The sequence below is a fragment of the Ostrea edulis genome, chromosome 1, assembly GCF_947568905.1.
Source record: "Ostrea edulis chromosome 1, xbOstEdul1.1, whole genome shotgun sequence".
Lineage (NCBI taxonomy): Eukaryota > Metazoa > Mollusca > Bivalvia > Ostreida > Ostreidae > Ostrea > Ostrea edulis.
Window position 1 is genome coordinate 66,870,386 of NC_079164.1, and position 27,127 is coordinate 66,897,512.

The window sequence follows — 27,127 nt, forward strand, 5'->3', positions numbered from 1 at the left end:
TTATGCTGATTATGTTGTAAACTAATAGCAACTTTTCGGTTTGCCGGAAAGGCTCGAGAATGTGCGATTGGTTGTAGACCTGTAAGCCTCTATAATGTTGCCTCGTTCTGTGCGCTTCGTTTTGGAAATTTCCACGAGTGCGTTCGAGATCGCCATTCTTCGCACGAGTGCAAATTCCACCGAAGGGTGTCCTGCCACTTTACTATCATTTTTGCTATTTCAGGGTAGTTTATCAAAAACGAAAGAAGGTTTTTAATTAATTTTACGATATTTACTAATCAAATGGTTTGGCACAGATTATCACACTTATAACGTGGCCATCGCACTTTGGGGGTCATTATATATATATATATATAAATTGATGATCAGATGGAGTTCAATCACATAACATTATTTCTCTACAGGCTTTTCGTAAGGGGATAGTTTCCCCTCACTCGTCAGGAGAAAAATGACATCTAACGAAAAACATCTACATGACCACGTCGAGCACTCTAGAAGATTATATCAGAGATTTATCCCACTGTATATATATATATATAAAAGATACACACATATACACACTACTTGCATTTGAAAAACAATCGCACAATAAAAGACTGCAAGCATTGCTTATTGCCCCTTTATTTCACCAGCAATAAAACTGAAAAACATGACAGACATCTGCACCAGAATAGCTAATATGAAAATTCATGCATTTTCAAAATTTCCAATACAATGTTTTACACATTTTAATAACTTTCAGTCTTACAGATATAAACATCATTATCTGTTAATCCAAAGTTCTTTTAAATCCCCTACAAGTTCAACTTTGTCATATACAAAGTCTGTGAAATATTTTCAATAAATATTCAGTTCAGTACCAAAATTGTCAAACAAGGACTGATGGGAATCTTTAATTGCAAGGTCAGGGTTCGTTATGCAGAAATCTATCCACCAAATAAACTTCACCTTCAGAGCATTCTCACATCACACTCTGAAATAAAACACAGTTTTCATCAAACTTAAGTTTAACAAAAGGCCCATGGGCCTTAATGCTCAACTGAATCAAATTATCCCTGCAGTTCTTCAGAAAGAGATTTTAAAGATTTTTTACCCTCTTCTTCCTCATGAAAAATTTCAACCAATATTATGACCCCATAGGGTCATAAGGTAACCAAACTTGAATTCACACAACATGGGGATGCTTCAATATCAACATTACCAACATGGCCTTGCTCTGGTGAGGATTTTTATAAGATTTTTAGCCTCACCGTAATCCATAATGTGAAGGGGGAAAAACCCCAACAAATGCACCAGAAATGGTACACAATACATCCTGATTGATTAGGTTTTTTTTCCTTACACAATAAGTTGTATAACTTTACTGAAGGTATTATCAGCCATCATCAAGCTACGAAGTTGTGACATGTTTACTTTTGCATTGTATGAATAACAAGCGGCCAAACGGCCACATCGCTCACCTGAGTCACCTTGGTTCATATTTAAAGATTTCCCCATTATATTTGTATGCAAAACTTTGATCCCCCACTTGTAACCCCATCCTACCCCTGGGGGCCATGATTTTAACAAAGTGAAATATGTCAGAAAACTTTCATGTAAATATCAGCTTTTCCGGATCAGTGGTTCTTGAGAAGAAGATTTTCCTTATATATTTGTATGTAAAACTTTGATCCCCTATTGTGGCCCCATCCAACCTCAGGGGGCCATAATTTGAAGAAACTTGAATCTGCATTATGTCAGGAAGCTTTTGTGTAAATCTCAGCTTTTCTGACTCAGTGGTTCTTGAGAAGAAGATTTTTAAAGATTTTTTTATATATTTGTATGTAAAACTTTAATCCCCTATTGTGGCCCCATCCTACCCCTGGGGGCCACGATTTGAACAAACTTGAATCTGCACTATGTGAGGAAGCTTTCATGTAAATTTCAGCTTTTCTGGCCCAGTGGTTCTTGAGAAGATTTTTAAATGACCCCACCCTATTTTTGCATTTTTGTGATTATCTCCCCTTTGAAAGGGACATGACCCTTCATTTGAACAAACTTGAAAGCCCTTCACCCAAGGATGCTTTATGGCAAGTTTGGTTGAAATTCACCCTGCGGTTCTTGAAAAGAAGTTGAAAATGTGAAAAGTTTACGATGACGACAGACAACGGACAAATTTTGATCAGGAAAGCTCACTTGAGCCTTTGGCTCAGGTGAGCTAAAAAGTCCTAGCTTACAAACTGTACATGAGGTAAATGGACAAACCAAAAGCTCTGTCTGTAAAATATTTCCTCAAAACTGACAACATATCATCAAGTTGTTAACAAAGGCCTTAGCTTGAAAACTGTGAGAGGACTTGAATGGAGAAAGCATGTACTCACATTGCAATACAATCATTTCCTAAAAACTGATTAAGTTCAACAACCTGTAATTTTCTCAAAAATGAATAAAAACAAAATTCTTGCCATAGGCACATTTTCATAACAATAAAACACCTTTTAATCTAATAAGATCCTCATTTTCAAAACTGGGGTTGGGGTTTGTTTAGATGGACAAATCAGGTGCCCTCCATATAATATTAAATTTCAAACTAGGAAGAATTGTTTTAGCACACTAAAACTGATGTCTCCCTATCCAGTTTTCATAGTTTTTAAAAGCATATTTAGGGATCATCTTTAAAGCGGAAAATTAAGACTTACGGTGCATAACATTTGCCTATATGTATATGAACTTCAAACAAGGAGCAGTGTTGTGAACATATGATAGTACACACTGACACACTGTCATATCATGGTATACCCACATACAAATATATAGGCCTATGTCAAAAGACAAAAAAGTTATGGTCTGGACAACAAAAGTGCCCAAATAATTGTAATTGTATTATCATGATTAAAACTTTGATCTTGTGTTGTGGCCTTACCATAATCTCGGTTGCCACAAATTGAAAAACTTGAATCTGCACTTCTTGAATATGCTTGCATATCAATATAAATAAGTTTAGCCTTGTTGCTCTTAAAAAAAATCAAAAATATTTTTTGTCTATACATATATATACTACATATAGATTTGTTACATATTTGTGGCCCTACCATACGCCCACTATTTTTTAAAAAAAGAATTGAATTTATGCTATCCAAGGATTCTTGCATATTGATGAAAAGGTACTTGATGATATGAACTTGCTCCAGTGATGCACAAGTGATCACATGATTTGCTCTCCCAGGGGTGCATAAGCTGAGTTGCAAGGGATACATTGTAAAGAATCAGGTACGGAAACAATTTTTACTTTACTGGTCAAAACGACGTGAAGAGGGTCACAAATCAGGAAAACTCACAACATATTTTTCGTATAAAGAAAACTTTACTATGGAAAGTTATATATTTTTAGAATCCCTAGAATTAAGAAAAACTCTATGTAGATTTCGAATTAGTGCACATGACCTTCAAATTGAAAGAGGAAGATATGAATTTACAAAAACCAATTCTGGCCAGAAGATTTCTTTAGAAAGAAACAAAAGAATATGTGAATTATGTAACCTTAATTGTGTTGAAGATGAATTTCATTTCCTTACTGATTGCCCATTCTATGTTGAAGAGAGAAATATGTTTTTTAATGGTATATACAAGCTCAACAAAAATTTTATCTATCTAACAAATAAGGACAAATTTACTTGGTTGATGATTAATGAAGACAAACCAGTAATTGTCAAATTGAGTGAATATTTAGTGCAAACTTTCAGAAAAAGAAGTGATGCTTTAAAACTGCAAAAATCATTATAGTTTATTATTCATATGTTGGTATAATACTGATACTGTCCATCTACTTGTATATATACATGATTAGCAATTCATATATGTATGTACTTGTTTCCCCAACATGCTGCATCCACACGCAGTTTGCAGTCTCTGTAACCTGTGGTTAATGTTGTAAACTTTCTTTCTTTTTTGAATTTCCTTCTTTATAAACTGTCTTACTGTTATGCCCTCTGGGCCCAAAATTGGAATAAACTTATCTTATCTTATCTTATCTTATCTAAAGTCAGGAATGATGTGGCATATTTATAATTGTGAAGAACTAATTTCAGTTTTACACTTTTCGAGTAACTGTCCGGAAACCATATTTGTCTGAAGTTTTCAATCTATTTTTCGTCACGGTGACCTTGACCTTTGACCCATTTCTCCAAAATCAATAGGGGCCTTGCTTTGCTGGTATCCAACAATATAACCAAGTTTCATTTCATTCAAATTAAAACTTTTCGAGTTATCCTCCAGAAACCAATTTTTTTTTTTTATTTTAAATCTATTTTCGGTCACTGTGACCTTGACCTTTGACCCATTTTCTCCAAAATCAATAGGGGTCTTCCTTACCTGGTATCCAACAATATATCAAAGTTTCATTTGATTCGGATTTAAACTTTCTGAGTTATCATCCGGAAACCAAATGTTTTTGAAATTTTCATTCTATTTTCGGTCACTGTGACCTTGACCTTTGACAATTTTTTCTCCAAAATCAATAGGGGTCTTCCTTACCTGGTACCCAACAATATATCAAAGTTTCATTTTATCAGATTGTAAACTTTTCGAGTTATCATCCGGAAACCAATTGTTGATGCCCAACCGCACGCCTGCCGTATCACCAAACTAATAGCTGAGTTCAACTTCGTTGCAACTCGGCTAAAAACGATAAGGATTACCCAAATTGCTCTAGAAAAATGTCGCTGTCACCACGGAACTATCATGTGTTTCTCACCTAAATTCGTTTTAAGGACACCCTGTGAATTACGCAAGTTTCTTCTACTTTGAATCTTTTTTTTTATCAAATCACAGATTGCAAGTATCATTAAGTGCTTCGAAAGATGCCATGTCAAGACACACCAATACATACAAACTTACCAGAAGCATCATAAAATCAATTAAATTCACAAGCAAATTGTTATGGCATGTTAATTCATGTGTGTATTCAACAACCTGTTCTTGCTATTAACCATTGATTTTTATTAAACATATGTATGATTATACGTCTCATTCTAGAAACTTTACATCTTTTACTGTCAACAACTTGAACGATCGAACTGTCACTGTGTGCATGTTACGCTGTAGTTATAGAAACCTGATGGTTACAAGTACAGAGTAACATACATTTGTAAGCAGACAAGTCTTCGCATACCTTCATACATTTTGTTGCTGTTGATAATTATAATTGCTTGGGTTGAAAGAAAAAAACAGTGAAGCTAAATATGATGTCACAATATACTGTTTACATCAACAGCATTATATTGCTTGCCTTAAATGAATAGGCGAATCAAATGTCCAAAGTTATATTGCAAGATGCTAAGGGTCTTTACTTGTCTCAACGGTCACACCAAAATAATCATTAAAAAAACCCATACAATTATGATTGTAAAACTTCGATCCCCTCCCACTCCCAAAGGCTATGATTTGAACAATATTTTGATCTACACTCAAGAAGTTTTTGCATCTGGTCTAGTGGTTCTTGAGATGACTTTTAAAATATGTCACTATATTTTCACCAATTCTTAATTATCTCCACATTCAAGGATGCTTTATGGCAAGTTTGATTGAAATTGCCCCTGTGGTTCAGGAAAAGAGTTTACAGACAGACAGACAGGTGCTGGACAACAAGTGATCAGAAAAACTCATTTGAGCTTACAGATCAAGTGAGATAAAAATATGATACTGTTAATATAAATGTATTGACCCTAGAGTTTGAAATGATGATGTTAGGCATTAAAGGGACATGGACACAATTTGAGCTGAAAATTTTCAAATTTTGTTTTTTGATTTTTAACATTTAGAATGCTTAACTAAGGTATTACTAATAATCAGCAAAAATTTGAATGTCAGTAATCAAGGTACATGGGAGATACAGAGGTCACAAGTCCTTGTTATGTAAACAAGGCTCGTGCCATGTTTTTGTTTACATAGGTTAAATAAACTAGTAACAATTTCGTTTATAGCAGATTTTTTCAATTCATAAGTGAATTCTTAACAAAATTAAATAGTTTCTAATGTTTGGAACATCTCATATTGTTTTAAACATGCTATTTTCTATTAAACAGTCTAATGTAAACAAAAACATGGTACGAGCCTTGTTTACATAACAAAGAATTGCGAGTGCTGTATATCACTTATAACTCAACAACACTGATATTCAAATTTTGGTTGACCATTAGAAATACTTTAGTTAAGCATTGTAAAAAATAAAAATGTAGAAACAAAATTCGAAAATTTTCAGCTCAAATCGTGTCTATGCCCCTTTAACAACAATATCTACACATGTACATGAATATAAAATCATTCAACAAAATCTTTTCATCAAAACTGCTTGTAAACAATAAAATATGTGTTTTTGATAAATTTGACATAAAAGCCAAGCACAGATAATGTGGGTTAATATTCTTACTTTTTGACGATCTGAACCACGTCTTCGTCAGCCAGCGTGTGTTCCTTTCCGACTTTCTGGGGCTGGTGTTTGACAGAGGACCCCCAGACCAAGGCACTGTAAACAAACCAATTTTCTACCGATACAGCAAAATCAATTTTCACAAAACACTCACAAACCTAATGTCCAAGGCTACCATATTGTGGATTAGGCTACCGACATCTGAACTAGAAAGTAGCCCAATTGGTGAGAATATTATTATCACGAAGATGTGTAAAAAGTGTATATGTCTTGTACTTTTGGCTTGTAAAAATGTGAGTTCCACAAATCTGAATCACCAGTCACTTGGAAATGTTAAATGGAGATTGTAAAATACTGAGTAATACCGGAATATTCACTATGTGTTATCAAAATTACTTTTCAGAACTATCAAAGTCATAGATGTTTTTAGATTACATGTATAATATCACCATTGTACCTACTATTATATAGGATTCACATTCACTGCACAAATACTATTTCTTTTTCTTTGATTAACACTGTAATTTTTTGTACACATCAATCCTAATATTAAAGGACACAACGCATGTTTCTAAACTTTTTCATTTTTTCTGCAAAATTAACTCTTTTAATGCCTAAAACTACTTTAAATGTGTTTTAAATGAAATATTTTGCGTAGTTTTCGAGTTTGAAAGCAATGAAATTCAAATCTTGCGATATGCATATTTTCTTTCGCTAGTTTACGCGCCATTTTGTGTGACGTCATATGCGCCCTCGGGTTTGAAAATATCTATTAGCCATTTCATAAACAGATTAGATTTAATCGACAAAAAACCAATTGTCACGTTAACGGCTTGTAAATAATAATGCATTAAGATGTTTTGTGCCCTGCTCAGGTGTACTAGTTGTCGGTAGAAAGGATTTAGACTGAGTATTTTTCAATTTTTCGAAGGAAGGTACGAGAAAAAAGACGTGGATAATTTTTTTGTTGGAGCAAGAACTTTACCTTAAAAAACACACCCAGTCACCTTTTCAAACATCGCTTGGACAGAGACCCTGATAAACTGCGAGAAAATGGATATATCGAAGCTATAAGCACTGGTAGGCCTATAGCATACATTCTGTTTTGCTCTTCAAATTCAAAACACACTCGGATCACCTGACCTTCACCTTGTAACAACATATATCGACGATGCAATGTAACTTCTACCAACTGGTAGATTTACAACAACAAAAAATAAAGATACAAAATAATTGAACTTTTAATTATACAAATAATAGAATATTGTATTTCCTAACTTTAAATTGAATTATAAAATTATTTCTTTATTGAACTCGTAGCATCTTGAGTGCGTCAGTAGGCTATAACGCCGTGCTCCCACTTCGTACTTCCTAAAGACGCGTAGATCACAATTCAAAAATAGTAATAAAATTGCTTTATCAAAATAAAATAATGTGATTACCACTTTAAATTTGAATATTTTTATTGATTTGTGTGTGTTGTCTTTTTCTTTCTTTCCAAAATGCACGCGTGACAATAGCTTGGCATAGGGCCTAGTTGTCAACAATTTAACGTATCATAATTTGTCTAATCCAAAAATAAATAATGATTGCACTGTTTATTTTAGAAAAACAGCGCCAATTACAGATGTATAAAGGAATAACATCCCCAAACAGTTTGTAGACAGCGGCCCATATAAACATTATTCACTCACAATTTTGCCGATTTCATACACGCTTTACTCGCTATATTTGGGTATTTACATCGTTATATGTGTGTACTGGTGGCGAACACATATAAAACTCGGACAATTTATCAACATCAATTTAAATGTTGCCCATGGTAAATTAATTAGGCCCCTAAAAGTTGAGTTTTTAATAATATCTCGCAGTACTTTCACAATCCGAAGGGCGCATGTGACGTCACTGTACCACGTGACTACCTACCTAATTAAATTGACTTTTTTGAAATCGGGGCTAAGATTTAAGTCTGTATTGTAGTTAAATATCGCAAAATTTCGGCGAACGAACTATTAGAATTAATTACTATAAGCACAAAGAAGACAAAATGCATGTAATATTGTATACTTTGAAAACATGAGATGTGTCCTTTAATTGAGGTCTTAGTTGTTACACTTAATTATTTGAACTTCCGAGTTACACTTACTATTTGAATTCCTTAACGATACTTCTGAGTTACACTTACTATTTGAACTCCTTGATGATACTTCTGAGTTACTATTTGAACTCCTTGACAATACTTCCGAGTTACACTTACTATTTGAACTCCTTGATGATACTTTCCAGTTACACTTACTATTTGAATTCCTTAACGATACTTCTGAGTTACACTTACTATTTGAACTCCTTGATGATACTTCTGTGTAGTTTGTTGCAGAAGTCCTCTACCGTACATTTGTCTCTTTTGACTACGACTGGAGCTGTGTAGTCTGGAAGCTGGCCTTTTGGTTTGGTGTATCTGTAAGATAAATAATTTCATGAATTTGAGGGCCACCGACAGTTAAATTGATGCAATGGTGATAGATAATTTTGGAGTCAGTCTTTGTGCTCAATATTGTAAGTTATGTTGATGACAGCATATGTGCCCATGGCATGAAGGGTTGTTTTTCAAAGTGGGGGGGGGGGGGGGGGGGGGGGGGGGGGGGGGGGGGGGGGGGCAGGAGTAGTTGGAAAAGAGGTTGATTTAAAAAAAAATTGAACCCATATATCAAGTAAAAATTTGATCCCTGACACTATTCCTTACTCTAACCCCAAGGTTTTTTTTTATTAGAAAACTTGTAAGGTTTGCATATTAATATGATTAAGTGTGACCCTGCTACTTTTGAACAGAATTTTTGAAAACTTTCTACATATATCCTCATGTAAAGTTCTGAATCCCTAATTTAGCCCCACCTCAGTAGCCTCAGGGACCGTGATTTCATGAAAATTGAATCTGCACTACACTGGAATGCTTGCATATTAATATGACTAATAATGGTCAGTGGTTTTTGAAAAGAAGATTTTTAATACATATTCTCATGTAAACTTATTGATCCCCTATTGTGACCCCTGTTGTTGTACCACCCTAACTCCCAGAACTATGATTCAAACAAACTTATACCTGCACTACCTGAGGATGATTGTTTACTAATCATCGCCCTGTTGTTCTTGAGAAGATTTTAAAACTTTTTCCACATATATTTTGAATCTGAACTGTGACCCAAACCTATGCCCGGGACATTGATTTGAATCTGCACTATCCGAGGATGCTTGCATATTTGAAGATTGTCGCATATCTATTCTTATGTAAAACACTGATCCCCTATTGAGGCCCCATATCCCAACTCCCTGAAGAAATTAAATCAACAAACTTGAATGTGCACTACCTGGGGATGCTTGCATTTTGATATGAGTAATAATTGTCCTGCTACTCTTGAGAAGATTTTAGACGTTTTCTCCTAAATTTGTATATATTCTTATGTAGAACTCAGATTTCCTATTGTGGCCACCCTACCCCTGGGAACATGGACTTAAACATGTTTGAATTTGCACTACTTGAGGATGCTTGCCTGTTAACATGATCAATTGTGGCCTTGTTGCTCTTGAGAAAAAGTTTTTGACCCCTATATATTCCCACATAAAAGTGTGTACCCTTATTGTGGCAACACCCTATCCCCAGGACCATAATTTGAACAAACTTAAATCTACACAATCTGAAGATGCTTGCATATTAATATGATATATGAAGGCCCTTTTCTAGAGAAGAGTTTTAGAGATTGATATATCCCCATGTAAAACTTTGATCCCCGATTGTGGCCCCATTCTACATCCAGAGGCCATGATTTGAACAAATTTGAATCTACACTCATTACTTAAGGAAGTGTTCATAATACTTCATGTAAGTACGGTCTTTTCTGGTTCAGTAGTTCTAGAGAAGATTCTTTAAAGATGCCACAATACAATTACTATTTTAAATCATCTCCCATTTGAAAAGAGTGAGAACCTTTATTTAAAAATTTCTGAATCCCCTTTATCCAAGGATGCATTATGGCAAGTTTGGTTGGAATTGACCTGGTGGTTCTAATGTAAGCATCCATGGTTCTTTAGACTGGCAAGTCATACCTCTAGTGTTACATCATCTTTACTGGGTCAATTGATTCAATAAACTCACATTCTAATCATCTTTACTGGGGCAACTGATTCAATAAACTCACATTCGAACCATCTTTACTGGGTCAATTGATTTAAACTCACATTCTAACTAGTCCTAGATAATCCCACATTTTCTCTAATAAGTCATCGAAGTTCCACTTGTGATGGGCGGAGATTGGAACACAGTGAGGGACTTTGTAAATGATATCCAGCTCCTGTAAAGACAACGAAAGACATTGGAAGAAAATACAACACCAACAGAAGTCATTGTTACAATCAGATATTTCATTCACTTACAGGAACATTAAATGAAATTAAACAATTTCCATACAATATAATTTCAAGCACCTGCTTTAGCTGGAGGTAAAATAAATCTGTATGCCTTGCTCGGTGGCTATGTGTTTTTTATAATAATACATAAATATTGAGGAAGAATTGTTTTGTAAGCCATGAAAATAATTTTTTCAGAAGTTTGTTTTGAGAGAGTATTCTGTGCTTAAAGTTGCACAATTTTGGTATGAATATAGTTCATTCTTGAATTAAAGCCACCTGATTCATTGCCATTTTCATTATATCTGCACATTTTGTCAGGAATATTTTCCCTGCTACATAAATCTCTCATTATAACACAGTCAGACTGATGAGGAGCTCAAGAAGTGAGTATACCTTTCTTCACAACACATATTGTTATGAGAAGAAACAAAATCGTCAAATAAGATTTTTTTATATAAATCTTGATATGGATATTTTTATTAAATAGAGAATGTATCTTACTGAAGAACAAAGCATTTTACCTATAATAAAGTATGTATAAAACCAACCAATAAAAGATTGAGGATGTAGATTACAGGGTGTGACAATACTTTACCTCTATAGAGATTTGGTCTATCTTATTGAGGATGTAGATACAGGGTGTAACAATACTTTACCTCTACAGAGATTTGGTCTATCTTATTGAGAATGTAGATACAGGGTGTGACAATACTTTACCTCTACAGAGATTTGGTCTATCTTATTGAGAATGTAGATACAGGGTGTAACAATACTTTACCTCTATAGAGATTTGGTCTATCTTATTGAGAATGTAGATACAGGGTGTGACAATACTTTACCTCTATAGAGATTTGGTCTATCTTATTGAGAATGTAGATACAGGGTATATAGACACGGTTTCCTTCCACAACGTCAATCAATTCTTCGGCTGTGCAGTCCGATCGCAGTACAATATCAGCATTGTGCATTTTGTATTCTCCGAGAATTGTCTTTACCAAATCAATGTCTAACTCCGACTGGGTAGTCTAAAGCAGGAATATTGAAAATAATTCTCAACAAATTCTGCATTATCATGTTATACATTCATTGTTATACTGTCATGCATGTGAGGGCTTTTAGGAAAGTTCATTCTCTTCTGATATAGTCTACTTTGAACATATGAAATAGTTATTGTTTGATGCAAACCAGGAAATTTCAATAAATTTCTATGTTCTACAAGAACAAAACAGTTACTACAGTGTAATAAGAGTGTGGAACACTGAGCAGTTTTATAATTCCAAGTTTTTTAATTTTTTAATTTTCAAAATCAGTTTGTGTCCTTTTTGAAGAGAATCTTTGAAATAATCTACTTTGATACCATAATGGTTACTGTACACCATCTAGACAAAATTTGTACTAAATTGAACAAGCAGTTGTGTTATTGCAAAAATAGGTGCCATCAAAGGAAGTCGTGGCTAAAGGGTTACCCTCCTTATAAGGATGGGCAAAGCACTGCCGACTTTGATGATTAATCAGACAATATGCATCAAATATTCCATAAAACACTCAGATTTAAAAGTGTAAGAGGCAATAAGTGCTAGCTGGATACCAATGAATACTTAAAAATGGGTAAAAAGCAGTAAAATATGAACATTGAAAAGGAATGAAATAATTTAATCTCACATGAACTATATCATCCCATGGGGATACGTGTTAGAATAGGTCCTCAGTATCCCATGCTTGTCGTAAGAAGTGATTAAATGGGGCGGTCCTTTGGATGAGACCGTAAAAACCGAGGTCCTGTGTCACAACAGGTGTGGCACGATAAAGGTCCCTCCTTGCTCAAAGGCTGTAAGCACCGAGCATAGACCTAAATTTTGCAGACTTCACCGGCAATGGTGATGTCTCCATATCAGTGAAAAATTCTCGAGTGGGACGTTAAACAATATACAACCAACCAACCACATAAACTATCATGAGAACTGACAAGGTGATCCGTGTACAGCACCCACTCATTGTACAAATCACTACAAAATTTCTATTAATTAACATGCATCAAGTTTTAAATGTATATTATGAACAGACCATCACTCAAAAAATAAATTTCATTGACCAAAACATTAATATGTACATTTTATAAATTATTGGAGCTATGAACTTTTATAACAACCCTCATAGATTTAAGCAGGGTAGATAACTCTGTAATAGATTGTGTCTAATTTTGAATTGAAACCTATAAATATTGTTGATATTCAACATGACAGTGTTTAGATGATGTATTTACCAAAGTCTGCAGATTTATCCCCCCTTTCTCCTTTCTCCGGAAGCCTATATTGGGAGGTGATTTATTTAGCCTGATCCCGAAACCTTCCAACTCGTGCTCAATCAGTTTTTTGTGTTGTAAAGGCTTTAGGACGTCCAGAACAATGAATATCAGGGAGCAGGTCCGGGCCACTGAAAGATTGATCCATGTAATTAGATTCAGTTATACAGTGATGGGTATCCAATCAATGTGCATGGTTCAGGGTTTGTACTGTAGCTTATATATGATGACCCCAGTGACAAGTATCCAATCAAAGTGCACGATACAGAGTTTGTGTTGTAGCTTATATATGATGACCCCAGTGACAGGTATCCAATCAAAGTGCACGATACAGAGTTTGTGTTGTAGCTTATATATGATGACCCCAGCTGTTTTCTCTTCAGCACTACTTCCCATGAAATTGACTCAAATAGTTATTACATTAGTTTCTTCTATTTATTGTTGTAAATATTCTTTTATTCTATGGTGTGTTTTCTCAAATCATTAAAATACTAGATACTTTAATATCAAAAAGATTTTATCAAACATTAAAACTGTTATACAAGCACTTTTGAAACTTTCACCAAGACAAATTTCTCATTTCCTAAGTGCTTTCATCACTGAAAATTAAGTCTGTTTGGGCAACTGACTTTCATTGTAGTGATGTTTTAAGCAACTTCAGTAACATCTAATATAAGTTAATTGCTCGGCCTTACCGGCAATTACTTGTTTTCCACGTCCTTTGCCATCCTTAGCTCCTTCAATAATACCTGGCAGATCCAGCAACTGAAAGCAAGACATAAGCTCCGTATAAACTTCAAAACAAAAAATGTCCTCCCCATGTTCAGAATTCTTCAATATGCAGAGCTTTGTATATCATTATTTCCGAAAATCACAAAACAATTTTTCTTAATTTTAGGTAGGTTGTTAGCTATTAGTCTTCAAAAGTTCAGTTGAAGAGATAGGTACACTGTACTTTAATAATAACAATGCAGTTTTCAACATGTTTAACATACCTGAATTTTTGCACCTTTATATCTGATGACCCCAGGGACAGTTGTAAGGGTGGTAAATTCATAGGCAGCCACTTCAGAGTACACTCCAGCTAGATTACTGAGTAAGGTAGACTTCCCTACTGATGGGAAGCCTGGAAATGCAAAACAAAATCAATCTAATATTTATAGTCTAATTCAACAAAAATAATGACACAAAGCTTAGCTTCTGTAAGGAACATCCATGACAGCTAGTACAACAGTGTTAGGTTTTGAAGATCGTAAACATGTAACTGTGACTCTCGAAAACTTGAAGCTCACCGAGAGTGGAAAAACTTTCAAATTGATAGTTCAAGTTTACAAGGGTCCATAAATTAGCATGCCAACCATCTGGTTTTATTACAGAGTATTACAAAATAATTTGCATAATATTCCAGTTTGAGTTATTAGTTCACTTCTAAATTTTGATAAAGAAAACAAGTAATTCGATTCCAGGTGTTGTAGTTTTCTTCATTGCTTAGAAAACAAAAGTAAAAGACGCCCCCAGCTATCTCAGTGTTCAGATAAATATGTTTATCAAAAGCAAATGAACATGTATTTCAAAGTAATTTGAGTGAATGAAAGAACTAAATGTCCACACACCTGATTATAAATGAATTCAATTTAGTTAATTCACTCACAATTTAGCGATATTTATCCAAATCATTGCTAGAATCTGGTAACTTCAAAATGTCAGTATTTCAATTGTTGATTTTAATCTAATATACATGTATACCATTTGCAGTGCAAGAGGTTGCATTTTACTTGCATAAACATCCAATTTACTTGATGGGCATTCAATACACAAATCATTTAAATTTCCCAGGTAAAGGTGGCATGTCCCTCTTAGGAAACACCTGACTGACCATTAGTAAAAACAAATGGCACTTCCAGTAATAAAGAGTGAAATTTAAAGGATATGCATAAATGATATATAGATTCCACCATGAGAGACTGAGGGTTTAAAGAGATCAAGAGTTCAAGTCCTAGAAATCAACAGTAAAAACTGCTTCATCTAATAGAGAAAGAGGCCCATGGGAAACATTGCTCACCTGAGTCATCTTGACCCATATTTAAAGATTTTCCCTATATATTCGCATGAAAACTTTGATCCCTTATTGTGGCCCCACCCTTCCCCCAGGGAGTATAATTTTAACAAACTTGAATCTGCACAATGCAAGGAAGCTTTCATGTAAATGTAAACTTTTCTGGCCCAGTGATTCTTCAGAAGATTTTTAACGATTTTCCCTATATATTTGTATGTAAAACTTTGATCCCCTATTGTGGCCCCATCCTAACCCCGGGGGCCATGCTTTTAACAAACTTGAATCTGCACTATGCCAGGAAGCTTTCATGTAAATTTCAGCTCTTCTGGTCCAGTGGTTCTTGAGAAGGAAGATTTTTAAATGACCCCACCCTATTTTTGCGGCATGGCCCTTCATTTGAACAAACTTGAAAGCTCTTCACCCTAAGATGCTTTTTCCCAAGTTTGGTTGAAATTGGCCCAATGGTTCTGGAGAAGAAGCCAAAACTGAAAAGTTAACAGATGGACAGACAGACAACACACAAAAGGCGATCAGAAAAGCTCACTTGAGCTTCCAGCTCAGGTGAGCTAAAAACTGGACTGAGACTTGATGTTGAGAGATGAAGAACGTCAATATCTCGCCATTGAGAGTCATCCGTATCTTACCCACAAATCCAATTCGTGCATCTCCTGTTTTGGCAACATCGAAACCTTCTCCTCCACCTCCACCGCCACCTTTAGGCTCTATGAGTTCTCGTCGCAGTTTAGCTAGTCGAGCTTTAAGAAGGCCAAGATGTCCACTAGTTGCCTTGTTTTTCTGTGTCCTGGCCATCTGTGAAATAAAATGACTCATCCAATGAAACTTCAGATCGCTTCATTCAGAAACCTATCTTTTTGTGTAAAAATATATAGATAAAACATAACAGACATTAATCCAACTAACATACATGTATAACAGTTAAACAGATAAATTCACTGATGTCACTTGGTCTAATTTTCTTGATGTCAGCTTTTTTAACTCTTTGTGCTATATCTTCGATAGTTTTCTTTTCAAATCAATTGCTTACTATAGTTACATTGCCCCCCAAAAAGTACAACTCCTCGATTAGTGTAAAAATTCTTTACTCATCTATTCAAATATTACCCACAGGTAGTGTACACAATGAAACAGATGTTGTTACTTCAAATGACCTCTGATGACTTCACAAACAGAAGTACCTGAACTTAAACTATGAACATATGAAAATTTTTGGGAAGTTTGTAAAATCTGAAGATTGAAATAAAACCTTAGTAATAGGTTCCAATCACTGCTACCTTTGTTTCCCATGTCTTTCACCAAAATCTGCCTCATTATGATAGTAAAAATGTTCTATTTATGACTATTTTGTGGTTCTTAGAAAGATTTTAAAGATTTTTTTTTAACATATAACACAATGGTAAACATTAAATAATGTAGCTCTGCCTTGCAACCAGGAGAAGTCATGTTGTATACAAGCATAAATCTATACTACATTGAAGATGCTTGCATATTGATTTAACATATAAAACCCTGGCACTTCTTGATTTTTTTATGAATTTAAATGGTCCAGGAATACACAAGATTCGAGATAAAAGCTCTTTTGTGTAGGAGGTGCATTTAGTGCTACTCCAAATGCTACACTGTAAGTAGTACAGCGTGCACCTACAGTCAGCGAGGAAGATGATAAAAATATGAAAAGCAGTTTCTGTTGAAAAAGTAAATGAAGGAAATCCAAAATAATATCGTAAGAAATGTTTCAATAAACTGAAATCATAAAACGTCATATTTGCATATAGTAGCAAGCGCTGTGAGCAGCCGAAAGTGAGCTCTTACATCAAAATCAACTGATACAAGCGGATGATGATGCCTAAATTTCATGTCATGTCTGTGTAGCGAGAGTGCAGGTAGAATTCAAACTGTAACAGAATTACTTTTTAGTGCTATGTCACTTAATCGACAGAAGCTGCAAATTAGTGATTTATGGAAATCAGTGTATAAATTTGATTTTGTGATCACAAATTCCTAATTCATCTGTAATTTCAAATCAGTGATTTGTAAACATAATTTGTAATCAGAAATCAATAAATATGAAATCAGAAATCAATAAATATGAAAAAGAAGTCCATTGGTCATAACACTCAGCTTACACAAACATAAATATCTACTTGATGAAAATAGATCTATATGTTGCTACTCAAAAATTGGGGGAATGTCTTGGCAAAACTGATGTATGGTCCCATCTAGACCTATAAACCATGGTTTAGAGATGAATTTGATCCACCATGCTAAACGAGTGTGTGCTTATACACACAATTTTAGAATCGCCACCTTCCTGTAAGGAAGAATATATGCATACTAGATTATAGGATTTGTACATGTATATTTATAGTAACCTTCCTTGTGAGTACAATCTTCATTCCCAGGGAAGAAGGCATAGTCTTATATTTTGATAATCTGATAATCCCATTCCCTCTAATTGATCTGTTTCAATTGGTCTGTCTAACTCAAATCAAGATTACATGTTTTGCATCCACTCCAAAACATCTAATTTTTATTAGATTGTTAAATTTGGTTGACCAGTTCTGAACATGAAAACGCTGCCTGATCAATGAACCTGGTTTGATTGGTGTTTACGGGATAGTTGTAACTCAGGTGAAATTTAGTAAAGCACCTGGCTGCAAATTCAAGCGCCCTGGTTTAAACCCTAGAATTTTTGGTTTTCTTTTACAATTTATTTTGTGGCCTATTCCTGGACTTGACAAATGAAAATGCCTACACGGGGAAAGTGTTTATCTTCGAGTCCGGTAATAAAAATCAAGGGTGAATGTACCAACCATGGTGGTTCAAATACCCAAACAGATACATGTAGTTCAGTGGTGGAGACTCTGATAGACGCCAAAACTAAATTCAAGGGGTCCCATATTCAACCACGGTCTGTCCAGCTATCAGTAGTATTTCCTTCCCATTAATACAGAATTTTTTTTTTAAAATATTATAATTTGGAGACATAAACATGGAGATAAAGCGCAGAAGGTGGAGATACCTGGGACATGTGTACTTAGAATGAAGACAGTACTGGAGGAAGAGATATGAAGTGGGCACCACCTGGAAATAGAAGACCTGGGAGACTGAAGGGGACTTGGAGAAGAACTGTTGAGACAGAAATGAAAGAGACTGGATACATCTGGAACACCATAAGGTGAGCAGCGCAGGACAGGAGCCAATGGAGAGATCTTATAGCTGCCTTATGTGACATACACAAAGAGGAATAAGTTTTGTGAATGAGGAATTTGTAATTACAAAACTCAATTTTAAATTACAAATTATCAATAATTTGAAAACAAACTGTTTACTTCAGAGCAAATCGTTTTACTGAATACAGGACATAAAAAATATTTCTGGAAACCAGTATGTTTGTGTACAATGAAATATAATACAAAGAATATTGATACTGGCATTCATTTGTAATGATAAGTAATCAAAGTGTCAAAGAGGGTAAATTCTATCCATAAGATATGTCCATTACCATATGATCCTAAAACAGCATATCAGACCTGATCTAGTACAAATTAAAATGAAAATTTCAAAAATAAGGTTTGCCTCCATTTCCACTACAACTTGTACAGGCTGGTGTACAGAGTTTCATTTCAAATCACTTCAACCTTTCTCAACCTCAAAGCTCAAATTTTGTCATATAACAGGAGCATAGGAGTATGATATTATACAATTATGGACTGTTTAGCAGGGAGACATTACAAATTATCAGGTCTTAGTAGGGTTATCACACGAGGGCGCCTTTGTAGTTTTATTATCCTGAAGAATATGAATGTTAAAAAAACAACTTATCACACATTTATTGACTTTTACCATGCATCTTCTTTTTTTTAATCTAAAACGTTAACAAATTCGTAATAACTTTCTCTGCAGAAAATTCTGATAACTTTTCAATAGTTTTCGAGGGTACCCTCAACGACATACATTATTTTGTTTTACACTCAATGTCATACATTTATTAGATATATATGTTGACAAAAGCAAAACATTGAGGTTTGAGAAAGTTAAATGAGAGAAAGCTTTCAATCGTGACGTCACAGTAGAAAGGCGCAAAAACATAATGTCAAATGTAAACATTTCGTAACATATTTCAATACAAAAATGTAGACATCAAGTGAAATGCAAAATTGCATTAAAATGGAAATATTTTTCTTCTCGATTGTTATTTGCGAGTGTTAATGTTGACGCTGAATTAAGTTTATGATTAACGATCCCGCATTTTTAAAATTATTTTTTAATAGTCTAGAGCTTTCTGGCTTGTGCCATTAGAAGTTATCTTCTAGAGGGAGACAACACAGTTGTCACCCTGCACGTGAGGGAGACATCACGAATTGTCTCCCTCCACGTGACCAGCCCTCAACCAATGAAATTGACTGTATCATTCTGAAGGATAATAAAAATATTTTAAATAGAGTGTTGCTACGGTCACCTAACGGTACACCATCAACATATTATCTTAGATATAGCATGTACCGGCCATGAAATAACGCGAGGCCTGACATAAGAATTTCATGGTTTACTCCTTGAATACTCATTACTTACTTGTTTGTATATTAATCACATTCTGGTGATGAAACTGTGTATGAGAAACTTGCTGTGTATATTTGAAATTGTCCCACCTCTGTGTGTAAACAATTTGTTTCATGCCCTACTGTTTATGAGAATTCTCTGAAGGGAAATAACTCTAACACATCTTGAAAATTGCATATTGGTCATGTCAATGAAAACATGTGTTAATTAAATTTAGTGCAGACAATGAAAGTTTCATGTTTAATGTACATTACACAAGCAAAAATTATATCTTACACAAATAATTATTGCTTTACAAATCTGAAAAGATTTGCTCATTTCTGGCTTCACCAGCACAGCTGTGAAGGAATGGAAAATGTACATGGGATGAAGTGCCATTTTCTAATCTACATTTTGCAAAAAGCTAAGATTATTCTACTTGTCATACACTAATTTCAAAATAAGAATCATTGTATATTTGACTGTATCTTCACTTGCTACATTAGGATGTTCACACTAAAGCAAGATAATCTCGCTTAAAAAGTTCAAGGGACTAAGCCACATGTAGGGTTGGATAACGTTAAAGGGACATGAATGTGATTTGAGCTGAAATTTTTCAAATTTTATTTTTACATTTTTATTCTTTACAATGCTTAACTAAAGTATTTCTAATGGTCAACCAAAATTTGAATATCAGTTCTTGAGTTACAAGTGAGATACAGCACTTACAATTCTTCAATATATAAACAAGGCTCATGCCATATTTTTGTTTAGATATAGATTGCATAATAGAAAACATCATGTTTAAAACAAAATGAGATGTCCCAAACACTAGAAACTACTTAAAGGGAAAGGCAACCCAAATTTTTTTTATATAATAAATGATCACATTAATTATATGATAAAGATTGTCATATTATTCTGTAGATACATGGCCTAGATAAGCCTCAGTACTAATTTTAAAACGTTAAAAATTGAAATTCCCGCCATGAAGTGAAACTCTTTTGTATTCAAGACCACAAAAATCAACAATTCTGACGTCACACCGTCTATTCCGGTTTTGATGAGATTCTAAGATCATCAAAGATGTGCATGTGGTAGATTTTAAGAATACATTGTAAATAGGTGGACGTCTTCTTGTCAAGCAGTTAATTACACTTATACGAAGGGGAGATGTGAAAAAAAAATTTCCCCCGAAATCCCTGACCCAACAAGGTTATTTGAAAAGAAAATACTATGTAAACTGTGGATCCATCATTTGAGTTATGACAAGTTGAGGTTTAAGACATTTGTATGAAGAAACGTGTACCATCTGCCTGGTCTGCGACTCGACTGAACGTCTTCTTTTCTTAAATTCCTCTTGCCAAAGAATGGGCTCAAATCTATATGACTCCAATTTTAACTGTTCGTGACTTGTCATGTTTACAGTGCTGCTGATGAAATAAACCGGAACTGACGGTGTGACGTAATAAATTAAACTTCAATGGCCGCTTTCTTAGCGGCGGGTAATTTGAAATATAAGATAGATTAATATTGATTTAATTGTTAAGCAAGGATTTTTGTTGTTAAAGACTGTCATTTACAATATCAGTAAGTAATACTTTATTCATGAAGGCAACAATGTGGTTAGGGTTGCCTTTCCCTTTAATTGCGTTCAGAATTAACTTGAAAATTGAAAAAATCTGCTTTAAACAAAACGTTTACTAGTATATTTAACATATGTAAACAAAAACATGGCACGAGCCTTGTATTGTGAGCTCTGTATCTCCCATGTACCTCAACAACTGACATTAAAATTCTTGCTAACCATTAGAAATATCTTAGTTTAGCATTCTAAAAATTTTAATTTGAAAAAAAAAATTAGAAATTTTTTAGCTCAAAACGTGTCCATGCCCTATTAAAGGGATTGGTTCACGATTTTTTGATTAATTTTTTATGTTAAACATTAAAAATATAACTCATTTAATGTTGACAGTCAAAAATTTGAACTTCTAAATGCAAGAATAAAAACAATATTTTAGCCTTAAATCTGTGTTATATAAACAAAGACCCGAGTCTTTATAAGTAAACAAACAAACCAGTGAAATATTAATTTTGTAATATAAAGCATTTTAAATTTGCATAGTCACAAATTTTATCATTTAGATGACACATTTTACCCAATGAATAGGGGTGAAACGATACAGTACCTTCTCGATTCGATTTTCGATATGTTAGTCTCGATTCGATGATTTTCGATTCGATACAATAGCATGTACCAAATTCTTTATAATGCTAAGATTTTCTTATGTTTCGTTGTATTTATTGCTCTCTGCAAATAAATTCTACATAATATAAAAGCGTTTAACATAAAGCAACACTCTTATCACTTGTCCTAAAGCCGAAATGTCACCATAGTATGGCACCCCCAATGTTTAAATCCTGGGTATGCCGGCCATACCCAGGATTTAAACATTGGGGGTGCATTTTTCAACTCGACTGCGTCCATTTTGATACAGCAAAGTTTACTCGTATGTTGACTGGGCAATTTTCAATTCCATTGGCTAATCAGAAACCGTGTTATCAAGAGCAATGTGTGCTATGATTTTAGAACTGTATCGAACCGAAACAGACCCCGAATAAATCGAACATCGAATCGAGACCACTACATCGCGATTCGGCCGCATCGCGATGCATTGTTTCACCCCTACCAATGAATGCTTAAAATGTAAAAGATATAATAAACTTGGATCGATATCCATTTCTTTTGAAAATTTCTTAAACAATAACATACCGCAATCTTTGTTTAAAAAACAAATAATAAACTCTCTAAAATGAGCTTCCGTGATAATGTATAACCTTAATATTTATGTGAAATCTTTTAAACACATTAGACAGAAGATATTGATCATTAAAAGTGAAAAACAAAATTTTGGGGGAAATCGTGAATCAGTCCCTTTAAGGATGAAATGATACAATACCATAGTATACTGATACTTTTTAACAATACTTAATTCTATGATCAAGAAATAACTGAAACATATAGTATAGTATGAACAAATTATTTTACACTTCAGTTTTTTTTTAACCTTTAATAAGAAACAAAGAGTTAGAAATATAACAGCTATTTACAATCAGGTAAAAAACTGAAATTTCAATGCTCATAATTTGGTGTGAATTATATTTATATCACCCCTCTTAGCTGAAAAATACTGAGGGGGTTTCAAATATTTTTCAGGTAGCATGCTTCTCTTGAATTGATGGAGAGTTTGCCTCTCTTGTTTATGGCATAGAATCACATGTCAAGTCTGCATTTTTGAACTGTATGATTAGGTGTATTAAAAGTGAGCACTATATTTAATTCTTTTCCTTCCCAAAACCTTTAGAAACATGCCCCCCCCCCCCCCATTTTTTTTTTTAAACCTATAATCATACTGATAAGTGCAAGACTTAATTATTTTTAAGGCTTTTCCTCTGGTCCTGATTCCTCAATGCTCAATGTTGAATCAGAAAAACATTCTACATAATATTCAATTTAATTATGAATGTTTAAAAAAAACAGTTATGAAACTGAAATTTATTCACAGTTTTCATGTTTCTTTTTTAAGAATATTTTTCACCTTTACTGTAAAATTGTAAAATACGGGAGACCGCTTCATATGGTTTGTTTACAATGAAATTATGGAGACACTAATAAATGAAGATACCGGAAAATCACTTCTGTTTCAGCATTACAGTATCTTAAACATATATTGTAAACTAAATGTCTTAAGGAAGTACTCTACATTATCATAATGGCTGACTTCCTTTTAAAACATGGATGAAAATATGAATAGCAGCAATATTTGTCTGTTCATTTAGAAATTCTCACCTAGCTGAGTAGCTCAGTAGGTTAGCATGTCGACTTGTGAACGATCATGAGTTCGAGTCCAGCAGGGGTTTTAAATTTTTCTCAGATTGCTTTCAACTAAAACTGTATTTTTTGACTGAATAAAGTAAATTAGAAAGTTTTCGATTTCAAAATATTGTTGTACATATCCTCTACTTTTCATCCATATCAAATTTCTCTGGTGTAGCATACCTCCTCAACAAAAGTAATACCAAGTTGACATACACTTTATTGAAAATCATACTTCTTTTAAAAGTATTTATCGAATAACTGTCATGTCAAACAGGGTATCATTTGTTGCATTTCGTCGATTAAAATGCACATTTGTAGACATAACTTTTAAGCTATCATTGAATTAACTCAAATAATCAATAGGAATGCAAGGGATGGATTTTAAACTTTGATGGATGATTATATATTTATTGATAAACAAATACTGATATTAACACCGGTATGAAATGAAACCACAATTTTGAAACAAGTCTTTGGTACGGTATTGATACTGAGTTTCAGTGCCCAACCCTTGCCACATGTTTTGAAAAAAAATAATCATTTTTTATGTTACATGTAAACCATAAAAATTATAACTCATATAAAGTTGACAATGAAAATTTGGACCTTCTTAAAGGGACTGGTTCACGATTTTTGATAAAAATATTTTTCATTTTTGATGTTAAACATTAGAAATATAGCTCATTTAATGTTGACAGCCAAAATTTTGACCTTCTGAATGCAAGAATAAAAGTAATATTTTAGCCTTAAATATGTGTTATGTAAACAAAGACTCGAGTCTTTTTATGTAAACAAACAAACAAGTGAAATATTGATTTTGTAATATAATGCATCTTAATTTTGCATAGTCACACATTTTAACTTTTAGATGACACATTTCACCCCAAAAATGCTTGAAATGTGAAAGATATAATAATACTTAGATAGATATCCATTTCTTTTGAAAATTTCGTAAACAATAGCATACCGCAATCTTTGTTTACAAAACAAATAATAAACTCTCTAAAATGAGCTTCTGTGATGATGTATCACCTTAATTTTCATGTGAAATCTTTCAAACACATTAGACAGTAGATTTTGATTAGTAAAAGTGAAAAACAAAATTTTGGGTAAAATCGTGAATCAGTCCCTTTAATGCAAGGAAAAGAGCACTATTTTAACTGTAATTAATGTGGCCAACATACCTTGTTTATATTTACAAACACTAGTGAAATGATAGTTCTGTAAATTAAAAGCATTCTTATTTTGCACCGAAACAAATTTATATTTCAAATTCCACATTTTACCTGAAGAATACTTGAAATGTGATATATAATATAAACTTTGATCGATAACCATACATTTTCAAAACTTTGTTAATGTAGTTCCACACTCCTGTGACGTCATAAGATTTTGCAAAGTCAATGATTTAATGACTGGAACATAAATTTTGTTGGAGTCTTTTTCAATAGTTATTTTAAAAAAATTTGTTAGCCATGAAATATTTCAAAAATCTTAGTTATGTTTGAATAGTCAATGATATGTTTCAAAATATTGAATCCAAGGACAATAACTCTGTTTTCATTAAATTATTTATTAAGTCCATTATATGATAGATTTCCTTTATTTTTCACAAACATTTTACCAAGGTGATAAGGAATCATTATCTGTGTCTTTTCATGATATTACATAAAATTTTAATTCGTGGGTGATTTTGAATAGCTCAGCTGTATGGTGCCAAGACTTCATTTTTTATGGGGGTATAGAAGCTATAAATTTGAAATTATTAAGGAAAGGTATGAATTTTTTCCCCATAAATAACTGTAACAGATGTACATCTACTAATATAAAGAGAAAAAATGATATGTAAACCATGCTATAAGGAAATTGTGTCCACATTTGTTCGTTTTTTAACATTTTGGAGAATAACGCTAATTCAATAATTTTGCACTTATTACTCTATAACTTGATGGACATATTGAAAATGACATGTGTTTTAGTTATTGACATGTTTCCTGATAAATAAATGCAATTAAAAAAATTTAGTGTTGTTTTTATTTTAAAATAACAACAAATAACTGTTTCCAATGAATTTCATAAAAATCTACATAGGGGTACATGACTTCAGTAGTGTCTGTAATGAAAATTGATATGGAAATCCTCACCTAATTTGCCTTTTTTCATTACTCTGAATATTAATTCATTGATTCCAAACAAAAAAATGCTACCTAAACCCCAAAAATCCAGGACTAAGGACCCACCTTAAATAATATCATACCTGAATTTTTGTTTTACACAGTAAATAATAAACTCTCTTCTGTCATGATGTGTAGTCTTATTATTTGTGAAACCTTTTAAACACATTAGAGAAAAGATTTCGATCAGTAAAAGTGAAAAACAAATTTTGGGGAATATTGTATAGTTAGTTTCTGAAGTAGAGAGGAAATGTGCCCAACCTGTTAATAAGCATTTGTTGTCATAACATGTGAAATATTGTACATATATCTCGGAAAACATGTATACGTTATCAAATATCTCATACCTCGGACTCGATTTCAGCTATTCGTTCTAAAATACCCATTTTCAGACAGTGAGTCTGTGAGAGACAAATTTTTCACGTTGGGCAATATGTCCATAAAGGAAAAAAGGAATAACGAACCCGACTTAATCACGCATTAATCAAACCCGATAATAATTTAGGTCATTTTTCAAATGTTTATGGATACAAATCACTTTTAAATTTAAATTTATGTACCCATTAACAACAAAACTGCCAGATTATTTCATTTTATGGGGGTATTTTATAATGTTTTTCAATAAAGCTTATAATATCCCCGACCCTTGAGTCATTGTTACTGATAATCATTTATCACTAATACGTACCATATTCTAGATTTGAAAAACATATATAATAGACTGTTAACTGCAATGTGCATTCAATTGATCTATAGTAAAACGATATGTGATTCAAGGTGGCTAATGGTTTTAACCCGAGAAATGTCTTGTGTTTTTCCATATATTTATTGATAGCATAGTCGAGCTCTTTTTATCATTAGCTATACTTTAATTTTGGCTACTTTGACCACATGCAAAACAAACAAACAGATAAAAAAAAAAAAGAATAGCAAAATAGACCCCCCCCCCAAAAAAAAAAACCCACACACACAACAAAAATTAAATAAGAGAGATGAAAATAAATGAATGTATGTCTCTAAGATAACCCAGCCGTTACATTTAAACATAGAGAGGTAATTAGATAATTTAAAACCGTGAACTGAAATTCAATGAAAATCTATTTAGGCAAGAAACCGTGAAAATAACCAGAAGTATATGGCTTTTTAATATCTACTGGTCCGAACTGAACTTATGAACAAATTAATGGTGCTAAGTGAAATGAAATTGTGCTAGTTTTTTTGTTTTTTTTTTTAAATAACAACAACAAAATTATTTATTTTGAGAATAAATACAACATGTATAATGTAGAGAATTCGTAATATATACTTATTGTTATACTTCTTTTTGTTAACAATGCCTTCCGGG

The 27,127-nt window shown here is 33.4% G+C and overlaps 1 protein-coding gene across 2 annotated transcripts; it reads right to left on the bottom strand.

Annotated features, from left to right (window-relative positions):
• Positions 1-604: 604 nt before the first annotated feature.
• LOC125646631 (developmentally-regulated GTP-binding protein 1) lies at positions 605-26,240 on the bottom strand. Of its 2 annotated transcripts, XM_056157313.1 has the most exons (10): positions 26,130-26,240; positions 15,813-15,978; positions 14,108-14,238; positions 13,808-13,877; positions 13,074-13,243; positions 11,650-11,835; positions 10,640-10,752; positions 8,742-8,864; positions 6,407-6,502; positions 605-973 (listed from the first exon to the last, which is right to left on the bottom strand). In XM_056157313.1, exons 1-10 carry the CDS (start codon positions 26,166-26,168, stop codon positions 967-969), a joined length of 1,101 nt encoding a protein of 366 aa, XP_056013288.1. In that variant the 5' UTR covers positions 26,169-26,240; the 3' UTR covers positions 605-966. The 2 variants fall into 2 exon arrangements, with proteins under 2 accessions (XP_056013288.1, XP_056013295.1); XM_056157320.1 differs by lacking the exon at positions 605-973 and having other exon boundaries at positions 6,403-6,502; positions 26,130-26,230.
• Positions 26,241-27,127: the final 887 nt, after the last annotated feature.

Bases quoted from the DNA above. Each gene is read 5' to 3' on its own strand.
- LOC125646631 (XM_056157313.1), bottom strand. From the start codon at position 26,168: ATGGGTATTTTAGAACGAATAGCTGAAATCGAGTCCGAG. The intron at 13,878-14,107 runs GTATGTTAAACA...TCTTGCTTTCAG, and splicing joins ATAAAGGTGCAAAAATTCAG to TTGCTGGATCTGCCAGGTAT. The intron at 11,836-13,073 runs GTAAATACATCA...TTCCTGCTTTAG, and splicing joins GGATAAATCTGCAGACTTTG to ACTACCCAGTCGGAGTTAGA.